Consider the following 18,508-nt stretch of genomic DNA (forward strand, 5'->3'; position numbering starts at 1 on the left):
ATTTCTTTTATCTATAAGGACGGTGTTTCCAGATCGATTCGGAATCTTCCTATTCTCTTTGCTCTCTCCAGGAAGTGTTGTCTATTCCTTAGGCTTCTATTCTCCCCCATGTACTGAGGAGGTAACACTCAATTTCTCTCTTGAACCCATTTACCCAGTTTCCACTGGGTAATACCCAAATGTCACTGCACGAAACACAAGCACCTCAAATGCACCATGTTTTCCCTGTAAAGCATGTTCCTCTCCTTCCATTTCCTTTTAAAGCCTCCCATTGGTCCAAGTCGGAAAGTATTATGTCATCATTCACTTGTTCACTGAATCCATGTTTGCCATGTTCCCACTATGTGCTGGGCGCTGTGCTGGTCACCTGGGATACAGTGTTGAATAAGACTCTCCTTTTCCCCTCATCCTCACATTCAGTCAGCCACCAAGTCCCATTCCATTCCCTACATTTCTCTTAAATCTGTCTCCCCCTCCATGTCTCCAAAGCCTTGGTGGATGTCCCCATTTTTCTTACTTGGGTAACTGCTTCTGCCTCCTAACTTGTCTTGCTCCCTCCAGAATCCCTCTCTAATCCTCTCCATTGCTGCCAGAGTCATCTTCCAAAAACTCAGACCTTCCTGCTATTGCTCTGGTTTGGAAGAAAGGATGACCCTCATCCTTTCCAAGGCTGATCTCAGGGCTGTCAGTCCCACACCCTCCCATCTACCCTGGGACCTTGTTCCATCCAGCAGTGTAGCCCAGCTGCTGAGAGCATGGGCAGTGGAACCACAAAGACCAGGTTTAAATCCTGGTGCTGGGGGCGCCTGGGTGGCACAGCGGTTAAGCGTCTTCCTTCGGCTCAGGGCGTGATCTCTGCGTTATGGGATCGAGCCCCACATCAGGCTCTTCCGCTATGAGCCTGCTTCTTCCTCTCCCACTCCCCCTGCTTGTGTTCCCTCTCTTGCTGACTGTCTCTATCTCTGTCTAATAAATAAATAAAATCTTTAAAAAAAAAATAAATCCTGGTGCTGCCACTTCCTTGCTATGCACTATGACTAAGTTTCCTACCCATTAACCTATCCACGATTCAGTTTCCTCATCCATCATGTGGGTCTTTCACCACCTAATTGTACTATGAAGAGAATGAATCAAAAGCATTTATACAGAAGGCTTAGCTCAGTGCTTGGCATATGATATGCCTATAATAAGACATAACTATTATTGTTACTACCACAGTCTAACATTTCTGCCCTTAAAAATCTGTCTCAGGACAAAACCCAAGCCTCTCTGTCGGACATGTAGGTTCAGTATGATCTGGATCCTGTGACCTTTCCAACTTCATCTTGATCCAGACATGTTGAATTGCTTTCAGTTCTGAGAGGTTGTTCCAAACCTCAGTGTCTTTGCACATGCATCCACTCTGAGATATGGATTTCCAAGCCTACTCATCCTTGCAGACCCTGCTCAAATGTGAAAACTTCCCTGACCTTCCAGTTAGTGGCTCCTTCCAACATTTTCCAAAATAGCAAACTGGACACCCCTCCAACAGCATTCACCCATACTCTAGGTTTTTATTTACATGCCTGTCGTCTCTCCTGTGTACATGTTCCTCAAGGGCAGAGTCATATCTACAGTTAGTGAATGAATGAGTGCTCATCTCATAAGACATGCTATGAACTTGGAGGGACTGGGCTTTTCACTGAGGGGGGCATTCCAAGGGCGACTGGACAGGCAGCCCTCGGATATACCTGCATCCCGCCCGTGGCCAGTGAACAGGGTTAGAAACACATTATGCATCTTCCCTGATGTTTGCAGGGATGCAGCTCTGGTTTCTCAGTCTTGGATTTCCGGATGCCACACTTACACCCTTCTTTCTGCATGCAATGCTCCCTGGCTCTCTTCCAGTGTGGTGTTGGTAAGGACTCCCTTCAGCCTCTCTGGGCCCCTCAGCACTGCCTGAAGCTCATAGAGAACCCATGGAGATGACGGGAACATCCTTTTTCACAGCTTGACTCTGAGGGAGTACCCTTCAGAGGGGCTGGCTTCAGGAAGCCAGGCTGGCGTGACCTCCTGCAGGACACATGAGGGAGTGACTGATATGGAGCCGTAGCCCTTCTGCAGGTTGGGGGAAGCTGAATCAAATTGTTTCTCAGAAACTTCTCAGGCCCTATCTACACTTTCCCCTGTACCTCACCTTCAGGTTCAAAAGAAAACTGAGATAAGCGTCTTTAACAGCACTCAAGAAAGAGCCTTCTCGTCAACAACTTAATAAACTTGTGGTAGTAAGTCCTTCTGGTCCAGGCTCCATCCCCATGTGGCTGAAGCATCCTTCCCTATTGACTAGATTCATCATCAAATAGTCTGATGAAATGTGACTCTTTCTTTGTAAAATGCCTTGCAGAGGAAATCTGTTTCCATTGTCCCCAGTACTGTGTTCCTAAGCACCCTCACCAAACAATTCTAAAATGTTGAGTACAATTTAAAAAGAAAAATAGTAAATGCTATGAACTGACTTATATCTCCCCCATATTTCATATGTTAAAGCCGTAACCCTCAGTGTGATAGAATTTGGAGAGAGGGCCTGAGGTCATAAGGGTAGGGCCCTAATCCAGTGGTATTGGTGTCCTTATAAGAGGAGCAGAATACACCAAAGAGTTTCTCTCTCCGCATGCATACAGAGGAAAGGCCATGCGAGGAGGAGGCCATCTACAAGCTAGGAAAAGGCCTCACCAGAAACTGAATTTGTTGGCACCTTGATTGTGAACATCTAGCTTCCAGAACAGTGGGAAAATAAATGTCCCTTGTTAAGGCCACCCAGTCTGTTTTGTTTTGTTATGGCAGCCTGGGCAGACTAATAAAGTAAGAATACTCAGAGTCCAAATCCAGTGAATGTAGGACCCAAAATGTACTCAGAGATGAAGCTGGCATTGGCTCTGAGTGCATTTTTAAAAACTGGTGAAGCAGAGCTCTGGTTTTCAGGGCCTTGTGGAGAAGAGGGAACATGAGACAAAGGTCAGGACCCACAAAAGTGGGGATTCTAGTATGAAAGCCCTGAATAAAGCTAGGCTAATTAAAGCTGTACCCATAGTGTGAGGGTGAGTGAGAAGTAAGACTGCCTTCCTTCTCACCTGCCACTACTGCCCTCTGCATGGATCTGGAGGCTGATTACTTATCTTAGACCTTGACATTGAGTGGACAGCAAACAGAAAACTTCCCCCAGGACTCCTTGACAATAAGTCTGACTTCACATGGGTTTGCAAGTTACTTGGGTGGGTTGAAACCTTCATACTGAGATTTAGTATGAGAGGTTTCTGGCTGGTAATGCCCCCAGGCACTGGGCAGAAGTGAATGTAAACTCTCTCTGGAAGAAACCACCTTAAACCCAGGTCTCAAAGTTGTCTCATAGACAAAGTTTACGATTTTAACCATACAGTCAAGAATTACAGACAGTACAAGGAAGGAAATGTGGTTCTGGGGGGCAAGAAGTGAGAAACAACAGAAGACAGAGGGGCAAGAAGTGAGATACAACAGATGACAGAATCAAACTTGCAAAGACTTCAGATATTGGGATTAACAGATACAGAATATAAAATAAATATGTTTACCATACTTAAAGAATTAAGGAACACATGAGTAGGGGACAAAACTATAAAATATGATCAAGAACTTTTTTTTAAAAAACAAAAGAGGATCTCATAAAATATGAATGGTGCTATTTGAAATTAAAATAAATCTTCAGTGAAGGAATTCAACAGAGGTTAGATATAGATCAACTGAGAATTGGTAAAGAGAATGAAAGAAAAATATAGAAGTTAAGGAACACTGAAGATGAAATGAGAAAGATTAGCCTGTCTTGTCAGGCTTTCAGAAGCAGAAAAGAGACAGAAAAAAGGAGAGAAAACAGTTGAAAAGACAATGGCTAAAAATTTCCCCAAACTGATGAAAGATACAATCCACAGATTCCAGAGCTTAATGAAGTCAATCAGGATAAATGCCAAGATATCCACAACTGGACATTTGATTGTGAAACTGCAGAACAATAAAGACAAGTCAAAGACCATAAAAGCAGCTGGAAGACTATCATACAAAGGAATGACAATAAACTTACAGCCACAATGGGAGCTAGAAGACATCGGGATAATATTTCCATGTGAAGAGAGAACATAATTATCAAACAAGAATCAAATACTTAATGAATTGCAGTGTTCTTACAAGAACAAGGGGAGAACAGATATTTTAAGACAAACAAGAACTAAGAAAGTTTGTCATTAACAGGAAAATAAATTCTAACGCGTGTACTTTGGACAGAAAGAAAGTAATGCCAAAGAGAAGGACTGATATGTAAGAAGAAATAGTGAACAAAATGGTAAATGTGTGAGTAAATCTAAATGGACATTAGTTTTATTAAACAAGAGCAATAATGACTTGTGAGTGAAAGAAAGGCAACATGAAAATACACACACCATAGAGTATGAATTGGGAAGGAGTAATTAAAGTTGGTGTTCTAAGACCTCTGATTTTCAGAGGGAACATAAAATTACTATTTACATTAGAATTTGTTAAGTATGCAATTAACACTAGACATCTGGGGTAACCCCCCAAAATACAAATGATAGTATAATTTAAATGGTCTAACTTTTCCAGTTGAAAGACAAATTGTCACAGGGGATTTTTAAAAATTCAGCTATACACAAGACATATAAAACGCATAAGGAAGTAGAAAGGTTGAAAGCAAGAGAACAGGAATTAGGAATTAAGATTTATTAAAACAAAACCAAAAAAACAAAACCCAAAAAACAAACCAAAAACTGATGGTATAGCTGGGGGGAAAAGCTTTAAGGTCAAAAACATTACTACAGGTATAGAGAGTCATTAAATAACCATGAGAAACTATAGACTCTGGGAAATAAACCAAGAGTTTTAGAGGGGAGGGGGATGGGAGGATGGGCTAGCCCAGTAAGGGTATTAAGGAGGGCATGTATTGCATGGAGCACTGGGTGTTATATGCAAACAATGACTCATGGAACGCTACATCAAAAGCTAATGATGTACTGTATGGTGACTAACACATCTTAATATATATAAATAAATAAATAAATAAATAAATTTTTGAAAAAGCTCAATTCACCAGCAAGATATAAAATTCTCAACTTGCATGCTCTAATAACAGTCTCAAAATATAGAGAGCAAAAACTGATAGAATTCCAGGGAATATTAGTCAAACCACCATCATAGTGGGAGATTTTAATATGCCTTCTCTTGCAACTGACTGATAAAGAATGCAAAACAATGAAGATATGAAAGACATAAGCACAATGAGCAAGGCTGATGTAATGAAGATATTCGAACACAAAAACTGCAAAATACAACTTATTTTTCAAACACACAAAGAATATATGTGAAAAATGACATTCCTGATCCTAAAAGCATTCCTGATCCTAAAAGTTTCAACAAATTTCAAATGATTCAAATACAGACAATGTTCTCTGACCACAAGCTTTAGAATCAGTAACAAAAAGACAGCTAGAAAAATCCTCTATTTGGAAATTAAGAAATATTTCTAAAAAATTCATGGTTGAAAGATAAAAGAATAATGGAACTGGAAAATATTCAGAACTGAAGGAAAAAAGAAATACTACCTATGAAACCTGTGGGAATATAGCCAAAATAGTCTTCAGAGGGAAATTTGTAGCCTTAGATGCTTAAATAAGATTGAAAAAAAATGAATTAGGCATCAAAGTTAGCATGTTAAAAAAGGAGTATAAACCCAGAATATACCCAAATATAATAGAAGGAAAGAAACTGGTGAAATAAAAAATAAACACATCAAAAGAAATATTAACAAAACTAAAATTGGTTCTTTGCAAAGAATAAAATGTGTGAAACCTCTGGCAATATTGAGCAAAAAAGATACAATATTAGAAATAAAATGGGGAATAAAACATATATAGTAAGAGATAGTATACACAACTTTATGGCCAATAAATTTGAAAACTTACAAAAATGGACTCAAGAAAAAAATAAGATAATCTAATAGTCCTTTAGTCATTAAAAGTATTAAAACTATAGTTTGAAATCTTTCAACAAAGGAACACCAAATCTAGATAGTTCTGCTGAAAAGTTCCACCAAGTTTTTAAGGTAAAATTTATTCCAACTTCCAATATTAACTCCATAGGATAAAAAGAGAAGATATACTTGCCAAATCATTTTATGAGGCTAACAATGTCTTGATGAAAAAAATCTGGCAAGGGTAATATGAAAAAAAAAAAGGTCAATCTCAGTAACAAAATGGAAGCAAATTACTAAACAAAATATTAGCGAATCAAATATAGGCATTTATAACACTTAGACGCTTATCTAAGCATCTAATACTAAATTACCAAGTTGGGTTTATCCCAGGAACAAAAGATCGGTTTAACATTAGAAGAATCAACTAATGTAATTCACCACACTAAGAAAATTAAGGAGCAAACCATGATTATATCAATAGATATAGAAAGGTGCTTGATAAAACTCTACAGTTATTCACAATAAAAACACTTAGAGAACTAGAGTCAGAAAGGAATCATAAATTAAAAAAAACTTCAGCAAACATCATACTTAATGATAAAATAAGAACATTCTATTTAACATCAAACAATGACAAGTGTGCCCACCATCATCACAATGACTGACTGTGTACTGGAGGGTCTAGCAAGAACATTAGGGCAAGAAAAAGAATAAAGAAAAGGTATAAGGATTGGAAAGGAAAAAATAAAACCATCATTCTTTGTCCTTTCTAGAAACCCCAAATAATTTGCAGATAAATTATTACAGGAGTTACTGTATTAAAAAAAAATCAAAGAATACATGAGAGACTATGGACTATGAGAAACAAACTGAAGACTTCAGAGGGGAGGGGGGTGGGGGAATGGGATAGACCGGTGATGGGTAGTAAGGAGGGCACATATTGCATGGTGCACTGGTTGTTATACGCAACTAATGAAGCATCGAACTTTGCATCGGAATCCGGGGATGTACTGTATGGTGACTAACATAATATAATTAAAAAAATCAAAGAATAAAAATTAATTGCATCTCTAAACACTAGCAAGAACTAGGAAGAAAGTGAAATTTTAAAAGATATGATTTATAACAGTAACAATAAATACAAGATATCTAGAAGTACGTATATTAAGAAACGAACAAGATCTATAATGGAAAAAAAACTACACAAGTTTCCTGACAGCCCTAAGGAAACAGAGATATATCATACTCAAGGATGGGAAGACTCAGTATCATAAAGTTATCAGTTCTTCTCCAATTGATCTGTAGTTTTGGTATAAGTAAAATAAAGATTCTAACACGTTGTTTTGTGGATCTTGGCAAGATACTTGTAAAATCTATGACAGAACAAAGAGCATTGCACAGGAAAAAACCAAATGTGAAATAAACATGTGAAGAGATGTATATAGCAGGGCAAACTACACAAACCAATGGAGACAAATCTTAGGGACACAATTTTGAGTAAAGTTGATTAAGAATATATACGACATGAAAATGTTTCTGTGAGGTCCAAATGCTGGCTTACTAAATAATGTATTTTTAAAGATATACATTTATAAGCAAACTATAAAGAAAAGCAGAGGAACAAAAAGCACACACATTTATAAGCAAACTATAAAGAAAAGCAGAGGAACAAAAAGCACACAGTCAAGGTACCTGAGGGGTAGGAAATAGAATGGGATTGGTGAGGGAGGGACATGCATCACTAAGGTAACTGTGTTTGTTTCATTTTTCTTAGGTTGGGAGATGACCATGAGGTTGTTTGTTGTATTGGTGTTCTTTATATCTTACTTATGTTTCACAAATATGCTTTTTAACTACTTGATATTTAATAAAAACAATTTTTAAGAATTGCCTGCAGAGAATCTACCACAGCCAAGTTCTGGGTTTGAAACCTCTTGGAGGCCAACTGTTCCCAAGCCAGACCTGCCCACAGGTTACTCCCCATCCTCCCGGAGCCTTACCTTGGCAGGGTTGAGTGCTGTGATGATCCACACACAGTGTGCATTGTTGTCATACTGAATAGGGAAATTGGGGGAGGTGATGATGCCCGAGGGGCCTCGAAGGTGGGCATCACACATGCGGGCTGCAGGGAGGAGATGAAAGGCAAGCATCTTAGTTTAGGCTAGATCCAGTACCCATCCCCCCTCCTACTTCCAGCCAGAAGGTCCTGGAGTCTGTACAGTCCCACCCCAGATAATAACCTGCTTCCTATTTCCTTCCCCAGTTCCCCGCAGGCTCAAAGGAAAGTCACAGTTTTGGGAACACTGGGGGAGGGGCAGGCCTACAAGTCCTCACCTGCCGCAGGTGATGCAATGATGAATTTCCATGGTCAGGCTAAGCAAGCCTCTCTATCCTGACTCCACTGTGATCGAGCAGCTCATCTCCCCCAGGACGGTGTGAGCTAGTACTACTCGTGCTGACCTAAAGCCAGGTAAGCTCCAGGCAGCTATGGGCACGCTGAGCTGCTCGCTCCTTGCTCTGCTGACCTGTGTTTCCCCATTTGCTCTCAGCCTCCTGAAGCAGAATCTCAGGATGTCCCAGAATGTCTGCACCCAAGGACTCTGCCAAGGCCCCCAGCTCAGCCCGGTGCCAGGCACCCAGAGTGATTTCAGTGCCAATCAGGTACTTCCCAATTCCTTCCCCATGCTCAGCACATGTCTGAAACAGGCTTTTGACTGGAAGCATAAAGATTCAAGGTGAATTAGAAGAAGTGCTCTACTCAAGTAGATATAAAGTGTTATCAATCACAGCTTAATCTAATTAAGCTCTTTAAAATAGCTTCTAAACTAATTAGATTAAGTAGTGATTGATAACAGTTAAGGTACTCCATTGTACCTAGGTGTTTGCCTTTAAAAACCTGCTCTTTAGTTCGGCCACATCATTCTTCAGTATTAGCGCTCAGCTATTTTAATAAAGAGTTCTGTGAGTCTGTTCTGTTGCTGCCCACATGGCAATTCATCCTAATTGTAGGCAAAGTGCCTAACAGTAAAGAAGTAGTGAACAAACTCAACCAGCTTAAGTAGATAAAATGAAAGTGGTGTCAAACCTGGTTTCCTCTGATGGGGCAAAATATCATAGGGCCCCTCTACGCAGGTGGATAGCGGCCACGTAAACCTTTGCTGGGAAAGCCCCGGGGGCCCTGGGAAGTGGTTTCCACAGCCCCCGGCCATAATTAATCTGCTCATTGCCGGCACTTGTTCCTGCACTCACTCATTCCCACACACACTAAGTGCCTGTGACTGGCCAGGCAGAATGTGGGGAGAGAAAAATATCTAGGACACAACCCCTCCTCTCGAAAGGGCCACCGGTAAGTGGGGGAAGCAGGTGGGGGAAGCAGGTATGGAAACAGCCACAATCAAGCAGAGCAAGTGTTGTCAGAGCGTTATTTGTAAGAGGCCGCGGGCTCCGACTTGCTCCTTCTCTACTGGGTCAGCACTGTCAGCGAGGACGTTCCTTCCGGTGGCTGGCCCCGGTCTTACACCTGAAGGATCTTCCCCCGCAGGAACTCCAATGACAGTTGAATCAAGTTTGAAAAAGCCCTAGAGGAACGCTTTCCTCCATTCCCTTCATGTACAGCTGACTGCCCCTATAATTCTGTGCTGGGAAACTCTTAGCTTCACAGATTGTACTTGATACAACTGGGCCTGAAGGTAGCTCACCACGGTGAGGACAGCATAGGCCACGGGGTTTACCAGCTTAGTTTTCTGGGCTGGTTAAGTTGGAAAGGCTCTCTGACTCTACTTTATCTGTAAAATGGGGCTAGTGATACCACCTCATCAAGGCATGGTGAGGATGAAACTGGATGAGTTACTGGATGGGAAGACTCATTCAGGTCCTAGGACGTCATCAATATTCAACAAAGGGGACTGTGGGACTCCTGATGCCATGTTCATTCATTTCTCAAGGCCAAAGGTCTTTTTCCTACCTTCCTTGGTTTCTTTACTTAGGATTTTTTCCCATGGCTGAGAACATTAGTATACAAATTAGAAAAAGACCATCAAAACCAAAACCATGATCCCACCCACCTTTGCAAAGGGGACTTGTGGATTCAGAACCCTAGCCCTACAGGGAATTCCTACGAATCTCCACCGGCACCACTTGTACTCTTCTGAAAAGTCAGGTTTGCTGCCTTAAAAGCCCTCACCCTCAGACTCAATTTATCCCACACTTGTTTCCAAAGATTAGATGGTATTTGCATTCTGTCAAAACATGTTGAAGGTCATTAAAAAGAACAGGTCAAAAAGGCATTTACCACTTTAAGGGCTTTGAGCGGCTTAAATAAAATATTAAAATGTGCAGACAGTTAACATGGGGGTACCTCAAAACAGGTTCAGAATGGAGCACCAGCTACTTTTTCCCTCTGCTGTCTGGGTAGGGTCGGGGGGGGGGATATGTGGACAGACAGACATCACCCTGAGCAGCCAGCCCCTGGGATCCCACCAGCGGATGGATAGCTCATCGATGCCACCCACATAGGCTGGCAAAATGGGAGGTGCTCAGACAACGTCTGAATAAATGAATAATGTATCCGTGTTTCTCTATTTGCCTTTTCCTGTCAAATGTTCTTCTGGATAACTTCTAGGAGAGACTTCTCCAGGACCTTCTGTGCCTAAGCTCTGCAGACAGCAACCCAGGGGACCTTTGGGAGACACCACTGGGACCCACAGCCAATCGTGGCACAGAAACAGCTTGGCACCAGAAAGTGAGCTGCTCCAGATGAAAGCGCCTCTGGTCTTCTCCCTTCTCCCCAAATGTTACTCCCGCCCTCTTCTATGCTGCTTTCCCTTGCCTCTCCTGCTCCTGACCTCCCTCCTTGCCCTTTCCCTTGGCCTCTCGAACAGCATCCCCACCACAAATTCTAAGACAAACAAACCTCAACTTGTAGCTGCAACATCTTTCAGAACCTCCCACTCCAACCCCTGCCTTGACTGAGGTCTGGCTTCTCTCCAGGAGAGTGCTTTCCCTGCTGCCCTCTGCAGTGGAGAGTTTCTTCCTGCCCCCCAGTATCTCCTTCCACAAATGTTACCTGAACCCCCAGAGGAACTCTCCTTTGATCTTCATTGAGATCTCACCCCATTGACACCAACCTTGTCTCTTTAGCCATAAGTTCCCCATCCCCTCTTCCATCCTTATCCAACTTAGATCCCATGGTCCACCAATATGATCATTTTCTTACAAATCCACCCAAGTCTCTTGATCCTTTTTTCTTTCATCAGCCTGGATGACAGCAATCACAAATGAACCCCTCAACCTACATTCTCCAGGCCTGCCCCCACAGAGTCAAGCTTTGCTAGAGAAAAGTCACATGAGTAGGAAGAGTGACACCACTATAAATTCATGATTACCCACCTCAAAGAATCCTAGATATTGCCCAGTGACTCTGCCATTTAGCTCTATGCTCTGCTCAAAGACGGATGCCCTCTCCATGTCCCCAGACCTCTCACCATTCCCCTCGCCTCTCCTTACTCTCAGTTGATGACCTTGCTTCAGTCCCTATGGATGAAACAGAGGACATCTGGGGGGCACACCCTTTCTCCCATCCCCCAAATCTACATTCCCATCTGCTTACGTGCTCATCTACTTCTTCCCTTCTGGTTTCAACAAAGAGATGGCTCCTTCACCTTTCAGAGGCCAGTCCTCCTCATGAGATCTGGTGCCCTTGCCCAAGGTCAACCATGTCCATGAACACAGCCAGGGCCTGCTGTTCTGGTGGACTCCTGTAAGTCCACCTATGAGATCTTAAACTCCATCATCCCATTCTTTGCCCTGCTGTCTCTGTACCCAGAAGAGTGACTTGGTTTCAATGCACCTGGTCCAAAATATAGGCCCCTCCAGCCCTCTGACTCCCTCATTTCTCCATGCCTATCAATCTCTATCTGGTTCTTCCTTCACTACCCAGTCTGGACTTCAAGACCCTTACCAATACCCTTATATCTGGATACATTCATATTCACCACTGATGAATTCTACCACATAGCTTCATGGTTTCCACAGTAATTGAAGTGCTAGCTCAGGTCAGCCCTCTCCCTTGTTTTTGTTCAGTTTCCCTGACAATTTCTTACAGAGGCAACTTCAAACATTTGCTACTCAGTTGAGCCTCTTAACCCTAGTGGTTGCTTCTGCTCTTTGCTGCACTTGAACTTTCTGGAGGATCTGATTGTACTGATCCTTCTCCCTTTGTGAAATTCATATTCGTTGGCTTCTGTGGTGCCTCTTGGCTCTTCTCCTACTTCTCTGACTGATTCTTCTCATCTTCCTTCTCATTCATTAGTTCTCAAAATTAGTTGTTTCAATCTGGGTAAAGAATATATGGCTCTTTGTACCTTTCCTGTAAATTCTGTGAGTTTACAATTAAATAAAAATAAAAGTTAAAAAAGTAGGGAAGAGGGTGTTGTTCTATGTGGTTCCCATCCAGTATATTGATTCCAAAGGATGTCCAGGTGCCATTTTCGAGAGGATAGAGCCTTTGGAGTCAGGGTTTGAATCCCAGCTCAACCCACGAGCTTTGCACCCTTGGGCAAGAAGGCCGACCACTCCAAGCTTGAGCCAAACATAAAGTGTGGATATTGCCACTTTCCTTATAAAGAAATATGGAAAATGCATACTGCAATGCTTTATACAAGTACAAATAGTGTAATAAATGGGAGCTTTATCATTAGTATAAATCCATAGGTACAAGTCTCAGGGAACAACGGGGCATGCATTCTAGCAGTCAGTACATCACCTAGGGGGAATAACTACACAGGAGAGGAAAGGAAGGTTGGGGTACGAGTGAGGGGAGTGGAGAGTGAGGGGAGGGGAAGAAAATAGAACTCTGAACATTAGTATTTAATGAGTGGCTTGGGAAGCTGATCCAGTGACGGCCACCAAGAAAGAAGAGAGCCCCCTGTAATTGTCATATTATTTCATTCTGTTGGTTTGTGCCATATTTTCCACATTTCACTCCCATCTTATAAGAATAAGGGAGATGATTCAGAGCATTTGGTAATTTGCCCTGTGCCATATGGTATGTTAATAGCAAGGCTGGAACTTGAACTTTGGTCTCTTAGTCTTGAGTCAGGACTTAGGTGTTCCAGCCACAAAAAGGCTTTTATTCTTTTTTTATTACTAAATTACTTCATTTAAATTCAATTAGTTAACATATAGTGCATCACTAGTTTCAGATGTAGAGCTCAGTCATTCAACCATCCGTTGCATATAACACCCAGTGCTCATTACATTATGGTTCCTCCTTAATGCCCATCACCCAGTTACCCATCCCCCCACCCACCTCCCCTCCAACAAAACAGAGGATCGTATAGCGGAAGGGAGGGAAAAAGGCTTTTATTCTACACAGATATACAAGTATGTGTATATATATATGTGTGTGTGTGTGTGTGTGTGTGTGTGTGTGTGTGTGTGTGTGTATGCATGCGTATTTGTACAGCAAGTAGGGAATTTCTCTACAAAGAAGAATAACGTATGGTTTTCTACTGAGTATCTACTTTATGGCTCAGTAACTGCATCTCATCTGGGGCTGATACTCAGTTCCTATTCTCTGTCAACACCAATCTGTGGGCACAAGAAACCAGGCCTCCAGGTCTCCTGGTTGTCAGTTTGGTCCTCTTCACTCTATCAGTGGTTTAGTGTTAGTGTTCCCTGGAGCCTCAGGGCTCCTTGGGGGTAGCTTGGGGGCTGTTGAGAGGGGTGAGGGAGGGACAACCCTAGATCTCCTGCCCCTACTTCAATGAAAGAAGCTCCATTTGTATCTGGTTTATTATTAGGTTTTTGCAAAGGCTGATTTTTAAATATTAGGCTCCATCTGTAAAATTATTCCGACAAGTTCTGGACTCTACCACCCGGGGCAGAAGAGAACTAGTAGGTTTCATGTTTCCCTCAATCTACTTTGGATGATCAAACTTGTCCAGGACACGACAAATTCGAAACTCTTTCCCTTTTTTGGGGCACTCATTTCTTGGTGGGATGGAAAGAGAAGAAAAACCTGTGAATATCTAATTTCAAATTCCAAATGAAGGCACAGTCCCGTATTGTTCGCTCGTTTCAATCATCGGTCCATTCAGGTCACCCTCCGACATTTGTTGAGAACCTATTATTTGCCAGGCCCCATGTTTTAGCAGAATTAATTGCGTGGAAAATGAATATTTAAAATCAAATCATATTTTAAATGCATTAGAGGAAAAATAATACCACTGTTATTAGTGGTTAATCCTTTTTAGAATGTGATCTTTTTTGATAACCTGCTTATTAGTGGAGCTATCCTGGAATTCAAAGAGTTTTGTCCCTTTTTATTCTTGAAGTGGGGTTCACTTAGACTTCTATAAAAATTTACAATTACGATAGTAATTCTAACTAATTAAAAACAAGGGATTTTTAAAAGAAAAACTTTCAAAACTGCTACAATGAGAGGACCCTTGAATCTAATCTCTGTCTCAGCCCAGGCCTTCAGGTAAGCTGAGGACAGGCCATCCAAGTCCAAACCCAGGTCTTCCTCCCTCCCAATGATGGTGGGGAGGGGAGGAGGGGTGGAGAAAACAGGAGGGGGACAGTGCATTCTAATCTGTGAGGAGAAGCCCCTCTCTCTCCACCACGGTTGGTTGGTTGGTGCAGGTCACCTTGCATAAAATGGCTTGTTTAAATGTCGCCATCACTAGGGAGAGGAGGTTTTGTTTTCCTAGTTCACAAGGGAGGGTCCTGTGGCTCAAAAGGAGGCAGGAATCTGCCCAGGGCCAGCAAGTTAATAGGTGGCAGAGTTGTGATCTAGATCAAAGTCTGTGTGCCTCCCCGGCTGTGTGATTGCGATAAGATTGGCCAAGACAGTAGGGAGCAGGCTTCTAAAACCCTGCAGCCCCTAGAGGCTAAGGAGGGTGTGCTCCTGGGGTGGGGGTGGGGGTGGGGGGAGGAGGCCACTTGCAGATGGGCACACAAGCCTCCCAGACGCTGCTGGATCATTTCTAAGTGAGCAGTTTCAATCCACCACCTCCTCTAGGCCTCACGGTATTGCCAAGGATAGTCATGTTCTATAATCACTGTCTTTTAGCAGAAAAAAAAGAAGAGTTTCAGAGAGGTGCAGGAACTGGCCCGAGGACACCCAGCTACAAAGTGGTGGGGGCTGCATTTGAATGCAGTTCTGCCTGGCTTTGTTTTCCATGATTTTCCATGAGAGGAGAATGGATGTATAAAGTTCAGCCCAAAGCTCAGTTAACAGGGTGGTGGGGAATTTAGAGTCCAGTGTGTCAAAATCACTGGACATGACCTGAATGGGCCACACAACACATCTGGAGAAAAAGGTAAGTGCGATCACTTGACTGAACTTCCTTCAGAAATGCCAGCCCTTCTCTACCCTGGGCATATTCACGTAAACCATCACACTTCCTAAGAGAATAATCTTCCGCCAATGAAAAGGTTTTGGGAGAGATCAGATTCCACTACTGCCCAAAGGCATTGTTATTCTGGCTTCTCAAAAGGAATTTTGAAAGAACAGATTGGCCCAGGGTCCTTTTGGTCCTCAGACATGATAATTCTATGCCTCTCTATACAGCCGGTTTCTTGGCTCCCTGGAAATGGAGTGTTTGCTATCTGATTATTCATTCTTTCAATCATCCATTCGATAACTGTTATCAAACACCTACTATGTGCCAGGCCCATTCGAGGCACTCTTGCTCTATTGAGCTGATACTCTAGCATGAGGGTATTTGTCTTCTTATCAAGCTCTTTCTGATTCATTAGGTATTTCCACATCCACAACTCCCACATCAACACAAGATGATTAGGGTAGGTACCATTATCTACATGGTAGGAAAATAAGGCCAGGGAAAATAGATGATTTGCCAAACTCCCCGGGGTTGGTTGGTAGCAAAGCTGACAGTTATAGCTAAGATTCTGTCTTTTGTTTGATTTTTTAAAAATATTAGCTAAGTGGAATCTTTGAAATAACATAGCCAAGATCAGTGGAAACACAAAGTACATTATCAATTGTGGGTCATGGCCACCTCGAAGTTGAGTGAGAATGACTACATCCGAGGCTTCTTTCAAAGGTATTTTCATGATCTTCTTCCAAGATTACTCAACAACACATTAAAAAAAAAAAGGAGTGGGTTTCAGCTCCACCTCTGTCCCTTCCTTAGTGTAATCATTATCAAAGTTCTTTCTCCTGGACCCCTTTCTGTGCATCAATTTCATCTTGGTGCAAAAGCCTGGAGAGAGGCAAAGCATCTCCTTCTCAAACTGGGAAGGATCCAGAACGTAACTTTATGGCAGGCAATGTACCTTCTCTTCCACAGGGGCACTCAAGAGAGCAACTGTTGGCTTTGTTCACAAACTCCAGAGAGACTGCTCACTCTTGCACCAAGAACTAACCTCTGGTCATGTGCACAAACAGTAGAAGCCAGATGCACACAGAGCAGAAGAAATGAAAAGCCAGCCACCGTTGCCCTGGGGGATGAGGCTTCTTTACCATAGAGGCAGCTGCTGTCCTGCCTCAGGGAAGGAAAACATCCAGGTCTACTGTTTTAAGATGTGGGGATGGGGGCTCTGGCAGCCCAGCCTCAGACCATGCGATGGCTGGGAATGTGGGTGGCAGGGCCTTTGGAAACAAAATGCCCAGGCGTGGGGTTAGATGATTCCCAGAGAGAAGCTTCAGATATCATGGTCCACACGACTCCTGCCTAGCTAAGAGCATTCTTCTAGAGGTGACAGGTCTGTGTATTGCCGAGCACATGGAAAGAAACAAAGGCATTGAGAGAGAGGGTTTGGGGTGTGTATGTGTTATAATGGAGAGATTCAAGGTAACAGTATACAAAGTGATTTCCCTTCCACTCCAGATGCGGTTGTGATGTCTTTGTGCAGTGAGCTAGCAACCTGCTTCATGTGTGCCTCTCACCTTGAACTTGAGGTCCGTGCAGGGCAGGGGCGTATCTCTCATCCCCACCTCTGTATTTCCTGATCCTAGTGTAGGCCTTGCTACAGAAGAGGTGCTAACTAAATGTAGTAAGTTAGTTAGTCAATGAATGCAGAACCCAAGGCCCGGAGCATAGCAAGAGTGAGGCGAGCCAGTCTAGACACAAGCGTGTACCCTCAGGGACAAGGGGCTGGGCTCCATCCTCCCTGCCTAGCCCAGTTTCTGGTCAGTCTCCCTTTCCCGGGGCACCCTCACCTCGGCAGACCGGCCTATGGTCGCTCCAGGCTGCAAACATGTCGCTCACTTTCATACAGGTGATCCGCTTGGACCCTTGCAGGTCATAGCCCTCGCTGCAGGTGAACTGGACGCTGGATCCTAACCTGGGAGACAAGGCGTGTCTGTGAGCTCGGTCCTGGGCCCACCAGGCCCGCCCAGGTCCTTCCCTACTCCACAAACAAGTACCACACCAAACATTATTTCTCCTCTGGCCCTTCATTTCTACTCCACTGTTTTATCACTTAAAATCTCCGTTGAAAGGAACATCTGCTCTTCATCTTTTTTTTTTTTTTTGGACCATTTAATGGTCTCAGGATTGAGTTAAAAGGTGACTTTGTGAGCAAAACAGCCATGCTCTGGACAAGTACCAATTAGGACAGCTAAGAGTAGGTGGATCATACCCATAAACTTTAATGAAAATGGAGGATTATGGGAAGATACTTTGATTATTAGAAACTCTGCAAGATGTATCATCTTGGGGCCCTAGGATCTCCAGATGATGGGAGACATAAGCTGCCTGCTGGCACGTCATTACTGATGAGGGTAGTTCCTGTATCCCAGGGACAGGTCTGCTGGGTAACACTGGTAGTCTGCAGCTCTCTCCTTCCCCAGGACTGGCTGAGGAAAGAATGCCAGAGGCCACAGCTCTTCTCCAGAAAGCATCTATTCCTGAATTTACACTGTCCTCTGCATCGTACCTCTAGGAAGGCCAGCCCCTGTCTTCCCCCCAACCAAGCCATCCACCCTTCTTTGTAATTAGAAAGTTCCCAAACAGGTCTTACCTGAAATCCGAGCCTAGTCTTTTGCCCCTTTCAGGTATGCCAGGGTCTGGACACATATTATGCCCTTGGGACACACCAACCTGAGTTACTACAAGGCAAAAAACAGCACATACAGAGATGGGTAATCACAGGAAGGCACATCTGGGGCAGTGGCTCAGGGTGGGGTTGGACACAAAGAGAGAATGAGGCCCTGCTCCGTGGGGCTGTGTGGGGTTATGGGGCCTCCTGGCTCAGGTTTCATGAGTATGCAAGGTGGGGAGCTGTTTTTGACAAATTCCTTTGTGAGCAAAGTCCAAGCGAAATTCATCAAGAGCATAGGGGCTCAGAGGCAGGCACCCCAAACCAGCACCACCCTGTCCCCTCGTCCCACGCCAGTGGCCAGAGGTAGACGGTCCTCAGCCCCCAGTGACCTCCTCACCCTGCACTTTGGATCCGGGGGTGGCGCGACTCTAGATGACATGATCACCCCCAACTTCAGCCCCAAATGGAGAAATGACTCAAAGGAAGTTAAATAAAAGGTGG

At 43.3% G+C, this 18,508-nt stretch overlaps 1 protein-coding gene across 1 annotated transcript in view; it reads right to left on the bottom strand.

Annotated features, from left to right (window-relative positions):
- CSMD2 (CUB and Sushi multiple domains 2) overlaps nucleotides 1–18,508 on the bottom strand; it is a 590,718-nt gene that overhangs the window by 277,161 nt on the left and 295,049 nt on the right. Inside the window, exons 9-11 of the mRNA XM_034645185.1 lie at nucleotides 17,987–18,074; nucleotides 17,184–17,308; nucleotides 7,993–8,114 (exon numbers count right to left, since the gene is read on the bottom strand). Of these exons, the coding sequence (XP_034501076.1) occupies nucleotides 7,993–8,114; nucleotides 17,184–17,308; nucleotides 17,987–18,074 (335 nt within the window). The remainder of the gene's footprint in view (nucleotides 1–7,992; nucleotides 8,115–17,183; nucleotides 17,309–17,986; nucleotides 18,075–18,508) is intronic.

Source organism: Ailuropoda melanoleuca, chromosome 2, assembly GCF_002007445.2.
Source record: "Ailuropoda melanoleuca isolate Jingjing chromosome 2, ASM200744v2, whole genome shotgun sequence".
NCBI lineage: Eukaryota > Metazoa > Chordata > Mammalia > Carnivora > Ursidae > Ailuropoda > Ailuropoda melanoleuca.